The following is a 26,002-nucleotide window of genomic DNA, read 5'->3' as shown; positions in this document are numbered from 1 at the left end:
TCCTGGGAGAAGAAGAAGAAGAAGAAGAATGCTGGTTTTGCCACTGAGTCTGGCATGAGCTTTTTCCAAACATGCTTGAGATATTCCAATCCGTTCAAATAATTCTTCAGTTGTAAGAGATTCAATATCTTCTTCAGATAAAGCCAGCTTGAGTTTTGTCAATATATCCACAGCTTCTTCTGTTGACATTTCCCAGTCAGTCTCATTTGAAGCATCAGTGGAGTCCTTGTCTTTCCCTTTATTCTTTCTGGAGATAAATGTTCGGCAAGAGGGTTCTCGTGGGAAATTGAATCGACATGTTGTACGCTTTTTCCTGCATGATTTTGAATGCTTCTTACTGTGTTTTTGAACATGTGTAACTTTCTCTTCCAAGTCTGCATTGTTTGATGGTATTTTGGTGGTGATATATTGATCGAGAAATCGTATTACATTGATGTCTTTATCTCTGCCAATCTGTGGAGCATTATCTATCCAAAACAGGCAATGAACATGAGGAGCCCCTCTTAGTTGAAACTCGATGCGATAAAAGTAGTCCTTTACCTTACCAATTGGGTTTGCATCGGAAAAAATGACTTTGTTTAAAAATGTTTGAAAACGATGATCAAACATTCTTGCTACAATTACCGGATTTCTTTTTATTAACTCATTCTTTTCCGCCCAGTCCATTTCATCCACATTTTTATTTATGCCTTCTTGTCTCAGAATTGTTTCCACGATTTCATTCCATCTCATTTCAGCGCAGGAAAAGGAACAGAACCAAGTTGGTAGGCCTAGTTGTCTCAGCATCGCCATTATATCTTTTTGTACAGATTGCCAGAAAGGAGGAGTTCCACGGATAGGCTTTAGAAATTTGTATCCCTCGTCAAATTGTAATATCTTTTGAAGAGATTCTTGATTTGTCAACGTGCTTGCAGTGACAGTCTTACCACTGTTAGAAGGCGCCTTTCTCAAAGCTATTGAAACCTGTGATAGAACTTGTTCAACTTCACAACTGTCCAGACCATAGAATAAAAACTCAATATTTTTAGCAAACCTTCCATCAGCGTTTAACAGTCTGTGTTTGAAATAGTTGGCACGTGTTATTTTTACTGGCCTTTCATCTGAGAAAGTTGGACCTCCTGTTGGATACAAACATGGAAAACATTTCGCCTCATTCGATGGATCTCTCAGCAACTGGACAGGTTTGTTTCCTTCAGCTGGTGCAAGGCAAAACACATTGTCAAAGTGATGATCCAAAATTTCTTGACCAATGTTAACAGGTTGCAAACATGTATCCAGAAAGAGTCCTTGTTGTTCGCCAGTGTAAGTCAAATCCTCTACCATTTCATCCATTTCATTGTCATCATTATGCGATACATCTGTTTCAGTTGGCTCCTCCTCAGCTTCAACCTCATCTTCCACTTCTTCATTTTTCTCAAGAGGGTTGATCCATTGGTCATTTAGCTTTGGTATCTATATACGTACCACTTGTTGTTTTTAATGAAATAGTCCAAAGCAATTTTAACACGTTCTGTGTTCACAAACTGATATTGGTAATGTCCTTTGTATGATAGTTTTCTTTTAAGCTTTACCTTAACACATTGAGTGCCAGCCGTTTTTTCAATCCTGTAGGTAAGTTGTGCCAGGTTTTTTTTTGAGGATTCTGGCTCATTTTACAAGAGCCGAGGATTCTTTTCTGTTAAGACTTCGTGAACACCAATCATCTAAAAAGAACTAATAGAATGTGTGCTTTCTCTGTCTAAAAGAGTTAGTTTGCAGAGTTAGTAGTTATGTAGATATTAGCCGTTGAGTACAGCATGGTTTCAGAGATTTTCAGAGAGTTTAGAGATAAATGGATTTTTAGAACCACCTCACGTGCCTGTGATTATGGGTGCCCTTGGGCAAGTCTGTATACTGTATTGTGTGTGTGTGTGTGTGTGTGTGTGTGTGTGTGTGTGTGTGTGTGTCCAAACTCCTCCCTCCGTCTGTGCTGCGGAGGGAGGAGGCTCCGCGGCCGCTCTCGGGCAGTCTGGACTGTAAAACTGGCTCGTTCGTTTCTTGAGGTGTCGGCTGAGAGCTTTGAAGAAGCTTTTGCGATTCTGGTCTTATTTATGCGCAAAGGTACTCGAGTGTGTGTGTGTGCGCGCGCGCGCGCACGTGTGTGTGTGTGTGTGTGTGTGTGTGTGTGTGTGAAATCGAAAGAGTTTTCGCCCAGCTATTTCCTTGAAAATTAGACTGGCTTTCTCCAGCGGACCCGTGGCTGTGGCTTTCTCTCTGTCTGGAGAGAACTGTCGCCACTTAGTGGTCGGTAAAATAGATTATACACATTCTCTTCCTCCAATATTGATATAGAAGACGTGAAAGGGGTTGATTGATGTCCCACCGTCAAAAAAAAAATGTTTATGTAAGACGAGATATCTCGTCTTTGGCACTCAACGGTTGGATTATGTAAGACGAGATATCTCGTCCATGGCACTCAACGTGTTAATAATTAAATTACTTTGTTCTGGTCTGGGTAGAATGTTTGTGACATCATTAATGTTAGATGGTACACAAACCACAGGGCCATGCATCCCATTATGTCCTCCTTTAGGCAAAGGAACAAGTTTCATAAATGGGATACGCAAAGCTACTAAGTGTTGTTCAAGAGGATTCAAGCACTTTAACTCCAATGGAATTGGTTCTAGATAAAGACCATTTACAGTACTTCCTTCAGGCATTTTACTCTTCTGTAGCTTTCCATGGCATGTATGACAAATCCACAGTTTGTGCAAAGGTAGCATTCAACACCACAATCTTCCTTTGGCGTGTGCAAGTATGTAGTTGTGATACATTTGGAGGCTACAGCAGCCATTTCAGTTGTTTTTCCATATGATTCCACTTTACACTGAACAACTTGGTTTTTGAACAACAGTTTGTGACAAACACAGCATACATAGGCAAGCTTGTTGTTGGCAATTGTATCATTGAAGTTTTCAATTGCATGAACAATATCCTTGTTTCCAGCTTGCTTTGCGGCATACTTCTGTTTACTGTATTCCTGAACAGACTTCTTATGGTCAATATCTGAGGCATACTTTCGCTTACTTCTTTCAATCTTCTCTTCTTGGTATCCAAGATTAGTATTGTAAATGTCTTTCATTTTTCCAAGTTTCTCCTTGCGGTGGTCAGGATTAGTATACATTTCTCTGATTTGAGTGAGTTTCTGTTCCCGCTGGTCAGGCTTACTATACATTTCTCTGATTTGAGTGAGTTTCTGTTCCCGCTGGTCAGGATTACCGTACTATACATTTCTCTCATTTGAGTGAGTTTCTGTTCCCGGTGGTCAGGATTGGCACTGTACCTTTTCCTCTTTTTCTCAAGTTTCTCCACATAATCAAGATCCATTTCATTTTTGCCTTTTGTTTTTTTCAGATCTGTTGACTTGGCGCAACCGTATTTTGTAGGGAAAACCATCATCCGCTTCTTTACAAATTCTTGTACAAGTTGCTGAATTACTTTTATGCTTTACGCAAGTAACAACTTCATAATGATTTTGATTACAATGGTTCAAATATATTGCCCCACAGTTGGAAGGCAAATGTCTAATCTGTTGTTCACATGTATAGTTATTCCATCGGTCTTGATTGTAAGTATATATGTCGATATTGAATAAGTCAGCTGTGACTACAATCTCTAGTTCCGTAGCCCATGATCCAACATGCTTCATGCGAGAACTAACCAGATAATCATCCACTGACGAGTACTCGTTTGGTAAAAAAAAAAGCAAATTTCAAACTGTTTTGCTTCAAGTGACGCACGACCGCTTTTCTGATTTTATTATGTTGCTTTTCCTCTCCACAAATGGAGAAAGAGATGGCTCTAAAAAAGCAGTTTCCATCACCTTCTATGGACTTTATTTCACATGGTCTACCCATAGGACTGTATGGGTTTCTGTCCTCAGAGAAGTTTTGATATTCCATCTTCAATTTTGCACAGCTTTCTTTTTCCTGCTGTCTGGTGATAGGAAGGAATACTAAGTTGGCTTCTTTATGGCTCACAACAGTCACATCGTCAGAAGTTTCTTCCAGTGGTCTGATAGCCTTCAGGGTTTCAACCTCATATAACATCACTTCCTCTGTCAGGCTTTGCTCCATAACCATTTCTTTGGCAGCGTCTTCATTGTCATCACAATCTTGTATATTTTCATTGTTCTCATTTTTGTCAAGTGGCATGATATCCTCCAGGGATTCAACCTTATAAACAATCACTGCTTTTGGCATTGCTTGGGCAGTGATGTCTCCATTGTCATCTTGTGTCAGATTGCTACTGTCACTCCAATTACTTCAAATTGTTCTTGATGTCCTGTCCCAAGTGACAGTGCAAGCTCTTCAATCTGTGTAAGAACATCAGCAATGTCTTTGCGATACACAACAACAGCTTTCCCGTCATCATCCAATAGACCGCTTTGGTTGCGTGCATGAGAATCAAATATAGCAAACCAATTGCCATCCTTAATGACCGTACATGTGGTCCTCTTCATTGTAACGAAACATGCATTGAATATCTAAAGGCTTTATCAATTCCGTTTCTTTTTCATAGTCATAGAGACCAATTACTCCAACTAGAGAATCACCCAAACTGAGTGAAAATGTGTCATGCCCCAGCTTATAGATGCCAGGCAGTTCATCTGCAAACATGTATCCTTCTGTATGTTTTATCTTGCCTTGTTGACGCATATTACAGTAGAGCTTATTTCCATTTTCTAAAACAGCGTCAATATCACCAATGCTCCATGTCAGTATGCTTTTCATTGTGTTCTTCACAATTGCATTGAAACTGTTGGCAACACATTGAATACCAGCATACATCCCAAATCTTATATCAGCCGTATGAACCTTGTACAGGAAGCCTATGATCAATGGTGCATGCAGGGATTTGACCAACATGTACAGATCTATCAACAGCATTGCTGATATTAATTTGAGCAGCAGTGAAGAAATCATTAGCCCTTTGTGCAGTGTTATAGGCAATATCTACCAAAGCAGCAGACAATGAATCAGTGTCACCTTTAACAACATCAGCGTATGTCCTCCCGGAACTGGTTTGACGTTGGACAACAGGAGAGTCTGACCTTCGTTGTGAATAGAGTTGCTCCGATCGATCGGCACTTGATCGGAATCGGCCGATTTGGCCTTTTTCGGCTTTGATCGGAGTTATCAAAAGTGCCGATCAAACAAGGCCGATCAGAATGACACAAAATCTGCAAGAACTACTACCAGAGACGTTTCAATATAGAGATAGTGCACTCCCAGGCTGCCAAGTAGTATTCTTCCGGTCTCCTAAAGGGCAGCTTGTGATTGGCTGTCTCTCCGTGTCATGAAGCTTCATTGGCTCCCAAGTTTCCTTAGGGGGCGTGGTGGTAGTGGCGAAAAAGTGTTTGGAAGTTGCACTCTCTCTATAGCGAAAGCAGCTTGGGCGAGAACAAACAGCACAGCAGCTAATATGGCGTCGCCTGTCTGGCAATTTTACAACTTGTTGGAGAAGGACAACAAATTTGCCGTTTGCATTGTGTGCTCAAAGGAGATACCGCGTGGAGGAACGCAGCAGAAGAGTTTCAACACTACAAACCTCATAAGACATTTGAAGGTTTCCCACATCAAGGAATTTGAGGAGTTTACAAAGTTGGCGAGCGCTAAGGCAGCGAAAGAGCGTGCAGCAACCCAAACGCAAACGCCACTCACTCAGCTAACTGTAACAGAGACATTGAAACGACAGCAACCCTACAGCAACGACAGCAAGAAACGAAAAGAAATAAATGCAAAGCTAATGGAATTCATATGTCTTGATCAGCAGCCGCTGTCTGTTGTGGAAGACCTCGGGTTCAAACGCCTCATGTCCTGCTTGGATCCACGTTACACGCTGCCAGGACGTAAATATTTAACTGACGTTTGCCTGCCGGAATTATACCAAATTGTGTACAATCACATCGAGAGCCTTATGAAAGACAACACCACGTCAATCAGCTTCACGACTGACATTTGGAGTTCGAGTGTCTGTCCTATGTCCATGCTGAGCCTAACTGCGCAGTTTATTGATGAAAAGTTCGACCTGAACAAAGTTGTACTTCACTCACAAGAGTTTTCTGGGTCACACACCGCGGAGGCTATCGCTGCAGCTTTCACAGACATGTTCCAAGCTGTGTTGGTGCACATGTTGTGTACATAGTATTATATTTTTTGTTTTATAAGACTATTTATTTTTCCACAGGAAAGCTACAGTATACAGTCTACTCTGTAAGCTCCAAGTTGTCTCTAAAAGAGAGTGTCTCTAGAGAGAGTTGCATGTTGCCTTAGCCTGCAATAAAACTGTTGTCAATTCATGATACTTTCTCATCTCCTAATTTTAATACTTAATATACAATGTCGATGTTGGTAAGAATAATTAAATATATGAATAATGCGACACAATAAATAGAAGGCTTGAATTGATGGATTTGACGCGGTGATCGGTGATCGGCCATATCGGGATCGGCAGATACTGCTTCCAGTGATCGGTGATCGGTGATCGGTGATCGGCCTCAAAAAAGCTGATCGGAGCATCTCTAGTTGTGAAGATTCTGTGTCACTTGAGGTGTTAGGATCGGCTTGTTCACCTTTCTTTGCAGCATGTAGCTTTTTCATCATCTGATTCCGTTTTTTGTTGCGAGGCATCTGAAAACATTACAAGTAGAAATCAGTATTTCACAAACAAAAGACTGCTATAGCCTATGATAAACCACAGAAATGTAATATAAATACTTTTTGAATTTTCTTCTGTCATACCAAACGTGATAATTTTCTTCTTGGTCTACCATTGCATAAATACAACATTGCATTCATACAATAAAACGTTATAAGTTACCACTCATACTAGGGTTGCAAATATATTATTATTTTTCCTCTCCAGAAAAAGTGCACAGACATACAGACAAACAGTCACCCACACAAGTTACTTGCCTCCTTGCTGTTGTGAAGGAGTGGATGAGGTACTGAGAGAGCTGATGTTAGATGCACTGGAGAGGGAGGCTGAGTGACTAGTAGCCACTTGGGGAGCTTGTGTCTTCTCTGTCCTAGGGTGCAGCTGAACCCTTGCTTCCTAAAACACAATAAAACACTATCATATGTTAACACTCATACTAGGGCTAGAAATATTTCTTCATCTTCAGAAAGGTGTACAGACAGACAAACAGACACTCAGACACACAAGTTACTTGCCTCCTTGCTGTTGTGGAGTGGATGAGGTACTGGGAGAGCTGATGTTATGTAGAGGAAGGATGAGCTACTTGCCTCCTTGCTGTTGTAGAGTGGATGAGGTACTGGGAGAGCTGATGTTATGTAGAGGAAGGATGAGCGATTAATAGATGACATCATCAGTGATGTCACAACACTGATGACATCATTGATGACATCATCAGTATAAAACGTTATAAGTTACCATTCATACTAGGGTTGCTAATATATTATTATTTTTCCTCTCCAGAAAAAGTGCACAGACATACAGACAGGCAGTCATACACGCAAGTTACTTGCCTCCTTGCTGTTGTGAAGGAGTGGATGAGGTACTGAGAGAGCTGATGTTAGATGCACTGGAGAGGGAGGATGAGTGACTAGTAGCCACTTGGCAAGCTTGTGTCTTCTCTGTCCTAGAGTGCAGCTGAACTCCTAAAACACAATAAAACACTATCATAAGTTAGCACTCATGCTAGGGCTACAAATATTTCTTTGTCTCCAGAAAGGTGTACAGACAGACAAACAGACACACAAGTTACTTGCCTCCTTGCTGTTGTAGAGTCGATGAGGTACTGGGTGGGAGAGCTGATGTTATGGAGAGGAAGGCTGAGCGATTTATAGATGACATCATCAGTGATGTCACAAAACTGATGACATCACTGATGACATCATCAGTGATGTCACAATGCACAATTGCTCAAGTGACATCACTGATGACATCAGTTATGACATCATCATAAGTGTGTGTGTTTTCCCAGGATGGTGAGGGCATGTCCCTACCGTTCCCCAGGATGGCGAAGGCATCAGTGCTGTAGGCTATACATGAGAGCAGAATTCAAAATATTGTCAAAAGTTCAGTTTTTGAGATAGCATTCTGAAATTTTACACACTTCAACTACTGTGAAAGCCATACTTGGTCATTTTTTTCTGTGAAGTTTTGAGCTTTATTTAGCGAGAATTTGCACTAGCTGTTTACAGTACCGTTTACAGTAAAACATTTTAATGCACTGTAGGCTCAATTTTTGATCTATCAAAAATCTGTTTGATACTTTTGTGGAGGACAGTCTAACATGCAGATGCTGGAGTTTGGTGTCGTTTGAAGAAAAAATGTGGGAGGAGTAGGGTTTAATTAGTTTTACAGTTTTTGCAGTTTTGCGGTCTTTAGACTTCATAATTGGCCATAGGTTGCAGTGTACAAAAGTTTCTCCTCATTTGGGCCCACGTTTCAATGAAAGTTGCAAAGCTGTAGCAAGTATGCCTGATTTTTTATGAATTTTCAAAGTTTGAAACTTTAGACGGTCGCTGTAGCGCCACCATCAGGACTATTGGCGCCAAATTCGCGTCAACTTAGTTTGGCATGGGACTGGACCTTTGTGCAAAGTTTGGTTTATTTTCATGCATGGGAAGTCGAACTTCCTGGGAGAAGAAGAAGAAGAAGAAGAATACAGGCAAATACAATAAGTGGCCCTGCCGCTTCGCTGGCCCGGCCACTAATTACTCAGTGATGTCATAAATGACATCATCAGTGACTGATGTCATAAGTGATGTCATACATAGGCATTGCGACATCATCAGTAATGTCATAAATGACATCATCAGTGATGTCATAAATTCATTCACTATATAAGCGAGTGACACTGAAGCAAGTCCTGAGAAAAGGGATATCACTACTGAAGCAACATCATCATGAGACACTTGTCTAACAGAGCTGCCGAACACAGCAGCCAAGCTGCAGGCAAGGCCGCGCTGCGAATGCGAGCTACAGGGCCAGTCTGGCGAGCTCTAGGGCTTGCGGGGCCATGCAGCGACCGAGGTAGTGAGCGCACGAGATGCCTAGTCTAATCAAAATCCCTGTACATACTTGGCAATACAGTTGTTTATAATTGCGTTTTGTATGAGAGATAAACTGTGTTTACAGGAACTTTAAATCAAGACCTAATTGAAATCTGGGACTTTATAGCACGTTCCATGCTGTTTCATTACCATGGTGTTCTTGTCCTTCTGCAGTTGCCATCACCCAGGGCGGAGCCATCCAGCTGGCCAATAATGGCACAGACGGAGTGCAGGGTCTACAGGCGCTGACCATGGCCAATGCAGCCCAGCAAGGTGCCACCATCCTGCAGTATGCCCAGACCAGTGACGGCCAGCAGATCCTGGTGCCCAGCAACCAAGTGGTTGTCCAAGGTGGGGAGCTTAAATGTGATGAGATGTGGAACTCAGGTTTATAGTTGGAAAGTCTAGAAATGTATGGAAAATTACTTTGATAATATGTATGTATTAAAAGTTTTCTGGATCACACAAAATGTTTTAAAACATGTTGGGGGCGGGGGGGTGGGACTATTCACTATTCAGTCCAAATGCACATAACACACATAATTATTTTCTGTAGTTGCAGACCATTTAACATGTGATATTTTCTGTTGTAATTGTCAAAGTGGGTGGGGTCCAGGGACCCCTAGGGCAGAGGTTCTCAAATGTTTTTCAGCCAAGGACCCCTTACAAGATAGAAAGTATACCGGGGACCCCCTCATTCTGATTTGTGATTTTGGGCTAAGCTTAATGGTTTCTATGGTAACGTGCATCACTTTTAAATTGATAGGTTTGTTAGATTAGAATGGAATCCATGAACCATTTTAGATTTAAAGTATACAATATTTCCGCTTAACTATGAAGCTTTTGCAGGAATAGAAAAGTGTTGATGTTTTTTTTCTTCCTGAAAACTTAGTTTTCGTGGACCCCTTGGCAAAGTGCCATGGACCCCGTCCCCGGACCCCCATTTGAGAACCACTGCCCTAGGGGTCTGAAGGGGGTTCTCCTGGGGTCGTAGTTTCACAAAAATTGTATTCACTAGAAATGACCCCCGATGAGAGAATGTGTAAGAAGGAATGTTCTGAATCATTGGTTTCACTTTCATCACCATTACTTTCCTAGTGAAGGCATGGTTTGTTTATGGTATGGAGGTTTTCAAAGAAAAACCTGTAGGAACAGGAACAAAGGCCAGCTTATGGATTCTGTTCTATGTCTAAATCGTTCAGCGGCCTCTGGAGATGTGCAGGCTTATCAGATCCGCACGGCCCCCGCCAGCACCATCGCTCCAGGGGTGGTCATGGCGTCCTCCCCCGGCCTCCCCACAGGAGGAGGCACCGAGGAGGTCACACGCAAAAGGGAGGTGCGCCTCATGAAAAACAGGTATGTGTGTTGTGAGTGTAAACTCATAGTTGATGCTATTTAAGTGTTGGCAGTTGGTATTAGTGTTGCCACATACCAGAATTTTGACTTTGATGCTAATGCTGAGTTTAATATCTAAAAGTTTATTTAACACATTGAGTGCCAGCCATTTTTTCAATCCTGTAGGTAAGTTGTGCCAGGTTTTTTTTTGAGGATTCTGGCTCATTTTACAAGAGCCGAGGATTATTTTCTGTTAAGAATTCGTGAACACCAATCATCTAAAAATAACTAATAGAATGTGTGCTTTCTCTGTCTAAAAGAGTTAGTTTGCAGAGTTAGTAGTTATGTAGATATTAGCCGTTGAGTACAGCATGGTTTCAGAGATTTTCAGAGAGTTTGGAGATAAATGGATTTTTAGAACCACCTCACGTGCCTGTGATTATGGGTGCCCTTGTCTCCCACTCTGTGCGCTCTCTCTCTCTCTCTCTCTCTCTCCTCTCTCTCTCTCTCTCTCTCTCTCTCTCTCTCTCTCTCCTCTCTCTCTCAGAGAGAGAGAGAGAGTGTGTGTGTGTCTCCAAACTCCTCCCTCCGTCTGAGCTGCGGAGTGCTCTGCTGCTGGGAGTTTGAGCAGCGAGTTTGAGCAGCCTCTCTCCCTGGCAGCGAGTGTGGATAGGTCTCACTGTCTCTTGGGTTTGAGAGCCCCGATGAAGCCCTGTGCGACTCTAGGCTTTATGCTGCTCACCCAGTCCATTTCTGGAACCCCCCACCGCAGCAGCGCGAAGCGTCCCCGCCTACAGTATGAGAATGAGGCTCGTTCGTTTCTGACTGTAAAATCGCCAAGCCATTTCCGCGGGAGGCGGCTGCTTTTGGTCCACGGGTCCCGTGGCTGTGGCTTTCTCTCTGTCTCTGTCTGGAGAGAACTGTCGCCACTTAGTGGTCGGTAAAATAGATTATACACATTCTCTTCCTCCAATAGTGATATAGAAGACGTAAAAGGGGTTGATTGATGTCCCACCGTCAAAAAAAAAAAATGTTTATGTAAGACGAGATAGCTCGTCTATTGCACTTAACCGTTGGATTATGTAAGACGAGATATCTCGGCTATGGCACTCAACGTGTTAAGGTTCGAACCTTAAAACCCACCTGTTCCGCTCTGCTTTTTACTAGCTCTGAGCTTTTAGCTTGTTTTTATTTTGTCTTTTAGCTACTGTAAAGCACCTTGAGATTTGTTTTACATTTTAAAGTGTGCTATATAAAGTAAAGCCATTATTATTATTATTATTATTATTATTATTATTATTATTATTATTATTTAAGTTTATTTAAAAATGTGATACACTGGAAAGCAATGTCTCATAACATTACTGGGATACTTTGCTAAGTTACTTCTGTCATTACACTTGACTTCGACGGCTGGGGTGTACCGTCGTTGTTCGCTCTGTAAGCCAAATAAACAATTTTGCCAACTAGTTTATGTTAGTCCAATGTTAAGAGCCAGACCAAAGCTTTGTTTATTCCAGTACTTCTTTTTTTGTCTTTTATCTTTTCCAATCTACATGTTTTCACCCTCTGGAGGCAACAGCCAAATGGAATTTCAGCTTGCAAAACACAACTAACACTAGGTGGCATACTTATCTGTGCTCTCTCCGTCCTTGTGTCTAAATGCCATGCCAATAGAGAGCAACGTCATGCCCACTTCCTGTTTAGGCATACGCACCAGAGCCATTCGTCCACCAATCTGGGAACCCAGAGTCTATTTTTATTTGAAAAATAGACTCTGGGAGAGCCCTATCGTTTTTCCCAGCTTCCTGTACAGCGCACTGTGCGCCTCTCCTGCCACCGTCACTTCCTTTTCCGCATCCGTGCTCCACTGTTTACAGTCTAAATAGCAACTTGTGCCGCGACTTTACAGTCATTTTCCACTGTCTTCTATGCAGTGTTTATTTGTTAACATTATTAGCGAATAGCCGAAACAGACGCGGAAAAGGAAGTGACCGCTTTCCTTTTCCGCGTCCATTTCGGCTATTCACTAATAACGTTAAAACTGCATAGAAGACGTCAACTCGTCTTACAACAACAGTGGAAAATTACTCTAAAGTCACGGCACAAGTTGCTATTCAGACTAAACAGTGGAGCACGGACACGGAAAAGGAAGTGACGGTGGCAGGAGAGGCGCGCTGTACAGGAAGCTGGGAAAAACGGTAGGGCTCTCCTAGAGTCTATATTTATTTTTCAAATAAAAATAGACTCTGGGTTCCCGGATTGATCATCCGCCATTCTTTTTTCCATCTACATTTCGTAAAATGCTTATAAAAAGTTTTACTTGGTCAAACCAAGCAATTCAACTATTTTTGGAATCACGAGAGACCATAGAACATTTCCCTCAGACCAAAACTTAAAAACAAAACGTCAATTTTATTTATTTTTTAGTTTAGGTTCAAGTGAAATGTTCTATGGTCTCTTCTGATTCCAAACTTTAAAAAAAGACCAGATTTTGTTTTCAAGTTTTGGTCAGAGTGAAATGTTCTATGGTGTCTCGTGATTCCAAATATAGCTGAATCACTTTGTATAAGCATTTTATGAAATGTAGATGAAGAATGAAGAATGGCAGAATGGCTCTGGTGTGTATGCCTAAACCGGGAGTGGGCGTGACTTTGGCTCTATATAACCAGGGAGGGAAATTAACCTCTACACTGCCAGCTAATGTCACCTCCAGCTCTTGACAATGGAAAACGCTGTTTTCGAACAAGCGTTGCACTCAGTGGATTTGTCATTTGTAATTGTGGCATTACGCCGATGTGTTGACAATTAATGTTAGATATTCTTTAATAATGTTATTTGTTTAAGAAAGCAGCCATCTGAGTACCTTTGCATAGTCATATCGGTGCACATTCCACATAGAAAATGTCTATTTTCATTCTAGCTTTAAAAGATTACTGTATATCGGCCGCCTATCGGTAATTTGTGAATTTTTCTCCACTACAATCAGTATTAAGTCTTAAAATTCCCATATCGGTCGGGCTCTAGTACCACCTCCGCCTCATTTTGAGCCAGGAAAACCCCTATAGGAAAGCATAGTGAAAGAGGCTGTTAAATTGTGGACTCCACTAGCCACCGTGGCCGTGACACTAGTCGTGTTTCCATTACCGTCAGAAATGCGCAAAATCTAAATATCGCAATAGAAATTGGGTAATGGAAACACGTAAATTTCGAAAAAGCTCCCAAATATCGCAAAACGTTTTTGCGCTCTCATGAGGTGGTTTTTCAGACGTGTCGATATAGCAGTTTAGGGAGAAAGGGTTTGATAAACCGTGGCAAAACCTTCGCAGCAAGTGGAAAACTTTGAAGCAACGCTACCTAGCAGAAAGACGTGTTGTGCAAAAGCGGAGCCGGAAAATAGATCATGTTTAATGGGAGAAATCGATCCATGCCTGTGTGCGCGCATTTGTCACAGCGGCGAGATGATTGGCGGGATGAAAAGCACACCGGTGCGGTGCTGTTGACTGAAGTGATTAATACATTACACACGTTTCAGGTGCAATGTTATAATTATAATACACGATATTCTGACTATTGCACCATATCAGCCTTTCCCCCCCTCCTCCATCTCTAAAATGGGACAAGTTGTAGGCTACCTTTTTTCCTCTGCCTGTCGCGCTCACTGCATTCACCGCAGCCCGCAACATGTTCTTTTGAATTGATAATCAGGCTCGTTTATATGCGTTGTAACTTCATGTTGTGATTTGCATTGACCATTGGTTGGATTTGAGCATGCAGGGGACGGGATATGGGGCAGATCCGCGTGCGTAATCACTGTGGCAGCTGCTGGTAACGGGAATTGCGAAACTCAACTTCAATGGAAACGCCTACAAGTCGCAATTGTACATTGTCGAAGTTGTAGAAATATCGCAATTATTTTGCGAAAAACTGTAATGGAAACACAGCTATTGACAGTAATACTGGTCCTACATTCACACACACTGTCTGTCCCACAGGGAGGCGGCGCGCGAGTGTCGCAGGAAGAAGAAGGAGTACGTCAAGTGTCTGGAGAATCGCGTGGCCGTGCTGGAGAACCAGAACAAAACCCTCATCGAGGAACTGAAAGCCCTCAAAGACTTATACTGCCACAAATCTGAGTAGAAACGCCACCAAACGCCTGCTAGCCCCCCCCCCCCCCCCGGGAGGCGCCCTCCTGTCCCCATGTACAGAGACTCAGCACGGAGCCATGCATCTGGACGCCACTCCCCCTTTTCTATCCTTTCATTTTCTTTTTAAAAACCGCTAAAACGTCTGTAAAAAAAAAAAAAAAAAAAGACTTGCCAGGAATTGAAACAAAAAGGCCCTCCTTCCACTTTGGTCATTTGAAATCCTCGTTCTGTTTCGCCCCCCGGTTTGATATGAAAGGGTGCAGCCATGTATAGAACGGATGTGGAGTAAATTTCCTTTGAGGAGAGTTCGACATTTACAGGGTTCTTGTGGTGAAGTGGTAGCACCTACGTTAACGGCGTCTTGTACTCACTCCGCCACCGGGGAAGTATTCCAATCACCGGTGCCTGGGAAACACTCGGCAACATCACCAGCAACGAGGAACTACTCCGTCACCACCACCGCAAATGACTTTTTAAAAGTTTCACCTCTCCCAGACTCTTTTGGAGAGGTCACCTTTGTGTGCAACATTTGTAATTGTAACTGCGCTACTTGCATTAATGCCTGTTACTAACGCTTTGAACGGTAGATCAGCCATGTCTTGGACTTTTTTTTAATTATCTTTCTGAGCTATATGTGTTGGTTTATCAGACATGTATTAGGCTTTCCGCTTTTGATGATGCCATTCAGCTTTTTTATTTTCTTTTTTCCTTTATTTACCAGCCTTGATGAGACATGAACAAAAAATATATATACAGTATATATATAAAACCATTAAGTTGGGGGTGTAAAATGGTTTTTCATGTTAAATGTAACTTTAAAAATGTTTAGCGACGAGAGTCTGGAGTCGAGACAAAGGTGGGATTTGTACACCGTGGGATTCAAAATCATTGAATTAGATTGTCTCTGCCTTGCACCTGTTTTTATGTTAATACTCTTGGGCTGGAGGTAAAATTGATATTGTATGGTATGCGTTGAATCCGTGGCATTAGATGAAGAGCTTTGTTCTAAAAATTAGAAGAAGAAAAATTCAAATGACCCCTGCTCTTACAACATGATGGGAAAAACAACTGAACCACACTACGATATGACTTTGTTGAAAGTAGTAACGCTGTGACTTAAGTCCTTGGCTGACAAAATGCAGACAGACCGGGACATCAATTTTAGAGATGTGTTGAACATTAATTTGTTCCTTTTCCAATGTGGATATAGAGCATTTTGAAATCATGGAAATCTTTTAAGTGTTTGGGGGGGGTTTCTGATGTGTTTTCCCCGCCCCCTCTTACGAGTTGATATGCAATCAAAGGAAAATGTAGGTCACACTATTCCCGAACAAATTTTGGAGACCCATCGATCAACACTGAAATCATACTGTACCTGGCATTTTCTATCGCAAACTGACAAATTAGGAAAATCTCACTTCCTTCACTTGAAAGGTAGAGTTAATAGCGAAAACAAGTTCTGTCAGTATGATTGAAGATTCAAAGATCGTATTTTTCTAAAAGCTGAGGTTCCGGTGGTGGTGAGGCGGTCTCCAAAGTCTGTTTACAGAATTGCCGAAAAGTGACAAAGGCACTTTCCTTGCATATCCAATCCTCTCATTTCACCTTCTTTGATAGGAATGTCTCAAGCAATGCATTTGGCTGCACTTGGATCTCATTTTACTTGAAAATAACAAACTGATCATTGATCACACAATATCAGTGTTTTGTTCATTGTTGTCTAGGCAGCATTATGCAGTTGATACAAAGATCCTGTTACTGTACAAATTATATGGAGCTACCAGACCCAATAAATCCCACCAATACTGCTCTATTACACCTATAAAATACCCAGGAAAAGGATCGTAAAGGGTGGCCAACTCAAATCTGCATCTAACAGCACAGTAAACAAAAAGGATATTCATAAGCCCTGATTCGATGGAATGCCATATTGTATTCTTTAGCTGTTCTAGTGATCTGTCATAGTATGCTTTTTTTTTAAAAGACGTGGCTGTTTTCATTAATTTTGTATTCATTGTATTTCTAAATGTCAGCACCACCTTGTATGAAACAGTAAATTGTATTAGAGCTATTCAAATATTACATTTTTGGCAGCTGTTAATAAATGTGTTTCTGGTAATCTTTGTCTGAGGTTTTAAAACACTGAAATGTAGGGTGGGGTGACAATATTCTCGTTTACCGTCTTTCAGTAGAATCGTATATGGTGGTTTTTGGGAAATTGTGACAGTAAAGTGATGATAAACAAATGTTATTTAAAAACCTGTCAAAATGAGGTATGGTAGAAAGGAATACTATTTGATCTGACATTACCATTCAGTTCAATGGGATGAACATTCATTTGATTATTTAACATGTGATTTTAGGGCTTGGCGACAATTCAATATCATTTATCTTTCAGTGGAATCGTGATATGAAGATATTTCAATTTCGTGACACATTTCTGCTGTCTAAATTGATGACAAGCAAATTTTACTTAAGAATTCTTAATGTTAATAATGTAATGTAATGTCTTCTTAATGTCAAATGTTATGTTATATTATATTTTAATATTTCTGTTTTGTTTGATATCACAGCTAACATTACCATTCAGATCAATGAGATGAACATTAACTTGATTATTTAAGGTGAATTTGCATGCTTGAACCATATTGCCATATAGGTATAGAGAAAAATCCTTATCGTGATATTGATTTCAACCATATCGCTCAGCCCTATGTGATTTGCATATGTGAGCCATATCGTTAATATATCAATATCGGACAAAAATCCTTAGTCGAACTGAACCTGTTCGTCACGTGCATAATGAGTCCGTTTCAGACTGAAAACATAGTTTGTCTAAGATGACAGGTTGAGAGACGGGTCATACTTTTTATTTTATTTGACAATTCTGGCGACTGGATTGGGCTTTGGCCAATCCTGGCGTGTTCCGCCTCCAAATCGAGTGTGATTCAGTGTGTTGTGGCGCTCCCCTCGGGAAGAGCCTTTTGACGGGAGGCTGAGTGGAGCTCAGCGACCCGCAGGCAGCCAGCTGCCTTCGTGTTGCCGAGCGGAGAGTGCAGCACGTCGGCCTGGAATCTCCGAAGTGCGACCCCTGACAACCAAGCTCTCGGATGCGCGCGCCATTATCGCTGCTATAACGATACGATATCCCTGGAATGCGCGTTTTAACGAGCCAGCCATTTCTTTGCATTCTTAGAGATTATAGTTTTTGTTTTTTATCCATGTTTCTAACAATTGGCCAAGTTAGTAGTTAGCTTATGGGATAGGAATTATGCCAGATAACAGGCACTAGGCGCCATTTTCGACTTCATTTGGAAGAGAAAATTATCCAGAAATGAAGATTTGATTGACAGCTGCATGTCGTGATATGATTGGTTGAAATGGGGTAGAAATTTGATAGTACTGGTGACGTCAGCAAACTGTAAATTACTGTTATCAATGAAATCTTGAAAAACGAACTTTTGATGTGAAAAAGTGTGAAAAACTAAAGAAATTAGATTGTTGTGATTTGTTTTGCATACATTATTAAATAGGTGCACTGCATACCCAGGTATTTGAACTAAAAGAAAAGAAAAGTCATTCTTGGGTTCAGCTCGACTTTAAGATTATGATATTGATTTCAAAGTAAATTATTTCATTCTCATGCAAGTCCATGAATTCATTAGACCAGTGATTCCCAAACTGTGGTACGTGTCCGACAGAGCATTGCTTTTATTATTATTATTATTATTTTGCACAGACAACAGTTTTTACATAATACACATTAACCCTGAGGATTATGCTTTGGCCAATATTCGGGAAATATCGCAATTTTTAAAATTTACTTTCAGAGGTTGTAGTGGGCTCAGTTTTAACACCAGCCCTTTTTCACAGCCTAATGTTGGCAGGTGTGTGTGTGTGTGTGTGTGTGTGTGTGTGTGTGTGTGTGTGTGTGTGTGTGTGTGTGTGTGTGTGTGTGTGTGTGTGTGTGTGTGTGTGTGTCCGTTTACCAGTACCCTTATGTTATTTAGCCTTTCTGATGCTATTGCATGGTTACATGAGCAAATTTTATTTTATGATTAAAGAAATTGTTGGTATCCACAGTGGGATGTGGTCCCTGGGAATTTTGTTTTGGTACATAGTGGTACTTGGTCTGAAAGGTTTGGGAACCCCGGATGTTGGGGGCAGGGGGGGTGGTCTCAATCCACTATGTCTGATCGATCTTTACAAATCCCTCCTTGATGGCAGTTTCACAGCTTTGTAGATGTGGATGTCCCTTTCGCTTTCATAGTACACCTCTTCAACTGTGAACCGCTGCCTCAGCATGCTCAAGAAGTTGGTGTCTCGCTCGTAGCGGATCTTACAGGCGAGCAGCACTGCCGCTGTGTCCGAACACAGGTGCTGCATGGTGTCCAGCAGCGGGGTGAAGGTGTCCTCCAGGTAAACGATGTCCGCCCCCAGCACCAGATCGAACCCCCCCACCGGGTAACGCTCCAGACCCTCGCCCCAGGTGAGCTCGGACACCCACACTGACCCCTGGCGTTCCGGGGGCATGTTGGCCTTCACGTTGGCGGTGAGGAACTCCAGGGCGGGTTCTCGGTCCGTGATGGTCACTTTGGCACCTGGAAGGGAAGTCTGCGTTGAGAACATGACACTTTAACAAACCCTGATTGGGAGAAGGGGGGGGGGGTCCATATTAGTCGAACCCTTGTCCCCCCCTTCTCCCAATCGTTCATGGACAATTTTCCCTAAGCGGTCCCAGTCTGGTTGGTTGGGGCGCCTGTTTGGGGGGCGGAACTGGGGGGAATATTGTTATCCTCGTTACGTCCTGCCGGTGAAACCCCTCTTTGTCAGGTGAAAAGAAGCGGCTGGCGACTGCACATGTATTGGAGGAAGCATGTGCTAGTCTACAACTCGCCCCAGATTGGCAGAGGGGGTGCTGGAGGAACAACCAGAACAGTTTGGCATGGGGGGTGTTTCACAGCCCTTTCAAATTACAAATACCTGCTCAAAAAATTTATCACAATACAAATACAAAATACTGGTCTGAAAAATGTACTTGAAATACGTATTTTGAAAATACATAAAATATATTTTATAAAAACTGATAAAGAGCTGCAACGATTAGTCAATTAATTTATGAATTGCCAAATATTATATGAATTGCCTATTTTGATAATCTATTAATCATGTTGAGCCATTTCTTTAAAGAAAAATGTCCTAATTCTCTGATTCCAGCTTCTCAAATGTGATTTTTTTTTGTTTCTTTAGATGGTAAATCACCTCTTTAGTCCTCTGTGACAGTATTCTCCTTTGTCTAACACAGTGGTTCTCAAATGGGGGTCCGTGGCACTTTGCCAGGGGGTCCACGAAAAGTTTTCAGGAAAATAAAAATACAAACTTTTTTTTTTTTTTTTTACAAAAGCTTCATAGTTCAATGGAAATATTTTATGCTTTAAATCTAAAATGGTTCATGGATTACATTCTAATCTAACAAACCTATCAATTTAAAAGTCAAGCACGTTACAGTGGAAACAATTAAGCTTAGACCAAAATCACAAATCAGGATAAGGGGGTCCCCAGTATATTTTCTATCTTGTAAGGGGTCCATGGCTGAAAAACATTTGAGAACCTCTGGTCTAACACACTCTTCCATTTCAGTTTTAGTTGTTTTTTAGCACAACTAATTTCTCCCTCACTTCAACTGTTAACACCTTGATTGCCAGCGACGAGTGTACTCGTCAAACACAATCCAGCTGTTAACTGCCAGCGACGAGTGTACTCGTCAAAAAAATCGATTTTTTTTTTTTGATGGTAGGTTGTGCATCTAAGCCTTTTACATCTCTTATATAGGTATTGGACGTGTACAACGTGTACAACCCATTCCACCGACCCACTAAGTGGCGACAAGGAAGGAGGAAGGCAAGCAAAAAGCAGTGTGACTGAAGCCATTCTCATGAAGGTGGATTGGCGAAGGCGCTTTCATTTTCGCGCTGATTGCTGGCGGTGCGGGATTGCAGATTTGCATAGTGGATTGCGGGTGGGACACACTTTGAAACACGCAGCATAATATGACCAGAATCGCAAAAGCTTCATCAAAGCCCTCAACCAAAACTCCAAGACGCGAGCGAGTCCAACCAGACTTCCTCAAAGAGCGGCCGCGCACAGACAGGCACACACCCGCACAGCAGCAGCAAAGCAATGGTGACAAGCGGGGACTGCCCCCTAGTCCGACACCAAATTGGAAACAAATCCCATTCTAAAAGGCTTTTAGAATGGGATTTTCAACCCATTCTTTTTTGTTTCTTTTTCGCTATAATTTAGAGTAATTTAATTTCTATTCAGAAATTTATTTGAGAGGTCGAGAGTATGAGAAAGTGCATTTGCAAAGGTAGGAAAGTGCTTGTGACACTGCTGCAGCAAAAAAGAACGCCCACAGGAGGGAGGAGTTGAGCAGAGGGAAGTTTACTGCTGTTATGGAGGAAATTACTGTTCAAACTATTGTTTAGGTCTTACTGATGCCAAAAATGAATGGTTAAAGTGACTGTTCTATCGAATTTCACAAAAAGCCGTTTATCTCTAAATATTTTTTCTGATGCTGAAACCATGCTGTATTCAAGTGCTAATGCTTACATAACTACTAACTCTACAAACTAACTCTTTTAGACAGAGAAAGCACACATTCTATTAGTTATTTTTAGATGATTGGTGTTCACGAAGTCGTAACAGAAGAGAAACCTCGGCTCTTGTAAAATGAGCCTAGAATCCTCAAAAAAAAACCTGGCAGAAGCTACCTACAGCAAGAAAAAAATGGCTGGCAGTCAATGTGTTAATCGCCTTCTGCAGAAGCGTCATGCCCATTGAAATGGTCATTAGTAGTAGAGCATCAATCCCCTTTTCAAACATGAAAATGAAATGCTGTTAGTTATTATAGGCATAGTTTGCATATCAAGTTAGTTGGCTTATTTGTGCCTACCATGCAGCTAAAGTTAGCATTGTAATGTTAGCCAGAGCTGTTATGGGAGTGAGCTGTTTTTACCACCACTATCACATGCTATACTGTAGTTAGCCAAACACTGAATTCCATTTGATGTCTCCAGGTCAAGATGCAGTTCTTTAAAATAATTTGCATTGTGGATATTGTCTTTTTATGTGAATAAGTTTAACATTTTGGGTGAAGTAAGATTTAGCTATTTCAAGAAAAGTGGTAGCAGTCTAGAAGCTAGTGTAGAAGAAGTGAGTGACTACGCTAATAACATGACAGCACAAATAATTGACCAAAATCTCTAAATAAATATACAGTATTTACCCTAATGAGAAAAGGAGCAAAATATTGATTAAAACTGAATAATGACATCACAACAGTCTAATCCTAATGTTAATTTAAAATGAGATATTCCTCTAAATCTGGCTTCAAAGTTCAAATGTCCAACATTTTAGAAATAACTAAATGGACCGATTGATAGATAAATCAATCAATCATGAGTGGATTCAGCACACTTTATCTGGGCAGACTGATTGAATCATTGCAGATCTATTCAGACCTTAGGTCACCACCGAAATGTTTTAGCCAGGGACCTTTGGTCGCTGCCGAATGTCGCCCCCTCAGAATTTTGGCTTGCATGACGCCCCTAGCCTTCTGTGAGGGCTTTTGACTTATAGGCAACATTTATACATGTTAACCTCAAGTTGGTCCCAAAGAACAAAGGCTTAAAATCACTGCACACCTTGAGTCTCGATCCCTGAAGCCTAAGGATCAAGTCAAAAATCTTGCCGTTATTATTGATTCCGATCTCAACTTTAACTCCCACATTAAGTCAATCAGAAAATCAGCTTTTTATCATCTTAAATATATAGCAAGAATTAGGGGCTACATGTCCAGACAGGATCTAGAAAAACTAATTCACGCCTTCATCTACAGTAGGTTAGACTATTGCAATAGCCTTTTCTCTGGTCTCTCCAAAAAAGAACTTAGGCAACTTCAGCTCATTCAGAATGCTGCTGCTAGAGTTCTAACGAAGACTAAAGCTGATCATATCACTCCAGTTCTTAAGTCCTTACACTGGTTGCCAGTGTGTCATAGAATAGATTTTAAAATACTGTTATTAGTCTATAAATCACTTAATGGCCTAGGGCTAGGCCCTAAATACATAGCTGAATTGCTCCCACGCTACGAACCGTCTAGAACTCTTAGGTCAGCAGGGTCCAGCTTGTTAACTGTCCCTAGGATCAAATCAAATCATGGGAAGGCCGCATTTACCCACTATGCTTCTGCTAGCTGGAACAAATTGCCTGAAGACCTCAGATCTGCCCCAACCTTACTTACTTTTAAAAATAGACTGAAGACTTTTATGTTTACTGTCGCTTTTAACTGCTGACAGCTGTTTCTCAATCACTATTATATGTGTGTGTAGTCATGTTTCTTTTATAGTCTATTATGCAAACCCAATGAGTCCTCTATAAGTTTTTAGCTCTTTTTGCAACTGCTGCGCCTGTTGCTTAATGCACTTTTTATACAATTTTTTAAAGTTTTGTTGTGATGCTTTTAAATGTCCATTTTATTCTATAGATAAATTGATTTATTCTATTATGCAGGGATGGAGTGTAAGTGTGCAGGGATGCAGTGTAAGTGAGCAGGGATGCAGTGTAGTGTGCAGGGATGCAGTGTAAGTGAGCAGGGATGCAGTGTAAGTGAGCAGGGATGCAGTGTAAGTGTGCAGGGATGCAGTGTAAGTGAGCAGGGATGCAGTGTAAGTGTGCAGGGATGCAGTGTAAGTGTGCAGGGATGGAGTGTAAGTGTGCAGGGATGCAGTGTAAGTGTGCAGGGATGCAGTGTAAGTGAGCAGGGATGGAGTGTAAGTGAGCAGGGATGCAGTGTAAGTGTGCAACCCAATGAGTCCTCTATAAGTTTTTAGCTCTTTTTGCAACTGCTGCGCCTGTTGCTTAATGCACTTTTTATAAAGTTTTGTTGTGATGCTTTTAAATGTCCATTTTATTCTCTTCTTTTATTCTTTTATTTTCCTGTCAACCATTTTATGTGAAGCACTTTGAATTGCCTCTGTGTATGAAATGTGCTATACAAATAAACTTGACTTGACTTGACTTGGTCATGTTTAGCCATAGATATTTGACATCATAATAGACATATACGTATATAACTGAAATCTAGAAAAAACATAGTAGGTCCCCTTTAAACAACTTCACATCCACCATCATCATGACATTTCTGTCACACTGATGATGTCACAATGTCTATGACATCATCAGTGATGTCATCAGTGACATCATTATTGACTAAAATCATCTTAATCACTGATGATGTTATAGGCACACTTTATGACATCACTGATGATGACATAGGCACTGATGATGTCATAGGCATGTGAAGTTGAGCAAATGCGACTCAAGACTCACCCTACTCTGCCTCTGATTTGTGGTTGAGTTTGTTGAGGGTAAGCCAATCAGAGGTGGAGTAGAAGTGACATCTCACATTGCGTTTTTTTTTATTCTACTGTTTAAACCTGCATCAATGTTTAAAATGTATCAATTTGAGAATACAATTACATAAAATAAAATATAATTTATTTTATGTATTTAAAATACACAAAATACAAGGTCTGAAAGTATTTTGATACAAATTACATCTTATTTTTCTCGGTCCAGCCAAATACAAATTACAAAATACACAAATGTATTTCAAATACATATTTTAAATACATGTAGCCTATTTAAAACACTGCCCCTCCTCTCTGCTTGCATCACACTTTGCCACCCTAAAACTGCTTCTGTATCAATTCAATACAAACATCCATTAATTTACAGCCTTTATGATTGAGAGCAGACATGATGAATTTGGGTGTTATATAAAAAGTGAAGTACTGTCAAGGGCAGGCCATCAATTAATTTAAATAAAAAATGTTTTAAGGACTCTATTATTTCCCCTAAAATCCGCAAACTTTGAACCCTTTTTTTCCAACACACCCCGTCTTTGTAGAAGCACAGTGTGTGTGTGTGTGTGTGTGTGTGTGTGTGTGTGTGTGTGTGTGTGTGTGTGTGTGTGTGTGTGTGTGTGTGTGTGTGTGTGTGCGTGCGTGCGTGCGTGCGTGCGTGCGTGTGTGTGTGTTCCTGCTGCTATATTGCTTGTGGTTGCCTGTTGGAGACTACGGATGGAAACTAGCATTCTTGCTAAAATCCGGTGTGTTTACATTACACCATGTACAGTATGTATTGTTCATTCATATATGCTGTCCCTTCCAAATAAACAAATAGGCCTAAATAAAAATAAATAAAAGTCAAATTAAATTACATCAGTGTTCATCATGATATGCCCACCCCCTCCATATTTGGGCTATACAAACGGGTCCATGGACATAAATAGTTCTGGGACACTCACCTAGTAGAGCTGCCACAATGCCCACCAGTCCAGTGCCAGCTCCCAGTTCAATGGCTACTTTGCCCTTTAACTGCATCTGGCCCAGCTCCAGGTACATACACATGACCACTGCCTGGGACGTGGGAAACATGAATGTGATGAATCAGAATCCGATTTATTGGTCAAGTATGTAGGCATACATAGCCTACAAGGAATTTTGACTCCGGTTTCTGTTAAGAGCAACGTTAACACACTAACACACGGGGCAGTACAAGCTAAACAAACAAGGTCAGTTGACAGAGGTACATTTAAACAAGTTAACTGCTATTTACAATATAACGAGTAGGCTATGGTAATGTATAATAATAAAATCATGTATCTATGGTGCTCACTTACTGCATCCCAAACAACTGCTGCCACTCCAAGCCTTTTCCAGTCCTGGGCGAGACTGAGGTTATGATTGGCGAAATGAAACTGCGCTGATGAATTATGGAGTTTGGAAAGAGCAGGCAAGGAATTCTCGATATATGGAACGAGCGCCATATTGTCGAAAATAAAACAAAACAGCAACACAAAAATGTCACTTCATATTTCACACGTTGGGTTTCCCAGTTATCATCCCGCGCATGCGCGCCGGTTCATCTCGGGAAGAAGCTAGCCATGGTGTGCGTTTGTTTTTAATATGCTGCTGAGTAGGACGAATGAGCGTTTTTTTTAATCTCCTGTGCGATTCGAAGAGTATTCACCGCTCAGCCCATTCAATCTATCCCTGTATTATAAAACGACCACACCCCTGTTGTGACACGTGTCAACGAGGTATTTCAACCAATCGTCTAACCCCACAGGGTAAAGATGACCAATAGAAAAGCCTGTTTTAGGTTGGGCGTGTCTTAAAAGCAGGGTCATTGAGAGAAATGGGTTTTGGAGGCGGGACCCTGCAGATGTCCACTTCAGTCGCTTCAGTCTAGTCCTGAAGGTAACTTTCTAGCAGTAATATCGTTTCCGATTTTTGGATCGTGTCTTCAAAATAAAAGCACGAGAAACGAGTGCTTCTGTACAAATCTACATCTCACTCTCAAGTTTGAATATGAAGTGAAATAAGAGCT

General features: G+C 41.2%; 2 protein-coding genes across 3 annotated transcripts in view; one reads left to right on the top strand and one right to left on the bottom strand.

The window, feature by feature from the left end:
- The window catches only part of LOC310772860 (cyclic AMP-responsive element-binding protein 1-like), a 42,861-nt gene extending 28,097 nt beyond the window's left edge, over positions 1-14,764 (top strand). For both annotated transcript variants that reach the window (XM_083632791.1, XM_083632790.1), the window contains exons 6-8: positions 9,237-9,413; positions 10,265-10,418; positions 14,393-14,764. In XM_083632791.1, the coding sequence (XP_083488917.1) occupies positions 9,237-9,413; positions 10,265-10,418; positions 14,393-14,537 (476 nt within the window). In that variant the 3' untranslated portion in view covers positions 14,538-14,764. The remainder of the gene's footprint in view (positions 1-9,236; positions 9,414-10,264; positions 10,419-14,392) is intronic.
- A 3,573-nt stretch (positions 14,765-18,337) lies between these two features.
- Positions 18,338-25,488, bottom strand: mettl21a (methyltransferase 21A, HSPA lysine). The gene is made up of 3 exons (XM_083633905.1): positions 25,293-25,488; positions 24,918-25,029; positions 18,338-19,146 (listed from the first exon to the last, which is right to left on the bottom strand). The coding sequence occupies exons 1-3, from the start codon at positions 25,437-25,439 to the stop codon at positions 18,749-18,751; spliced, it is 657 nt and encodes a 218-aa protein (XP_083490031.1). The 5' UTR covers positions 25,440-25,488; the 3' UTR covers positions 18,338-18,748.
- Between the last annotated feature and the right edge of the window lie 514 nt (positions 25,489-26,002).

This window comes from Poromitra crassiceps (assembly GCF_964638095.1).
Source record: "Poromitra crassiceps genome assembly, chromosome: 3".
In the NCBI taxonomy this organism is placed as follows: Eukaryota; Metazoa; Chordata; class Actinopteri; order Beryciformes; family Melamphaidae; genus Poromitra; species Poromitra crassiceps.
Note: the sequence above shows the minus strand (reverse complement) of the source record. Positions and strands in the feature narration are given on the sequence as shown.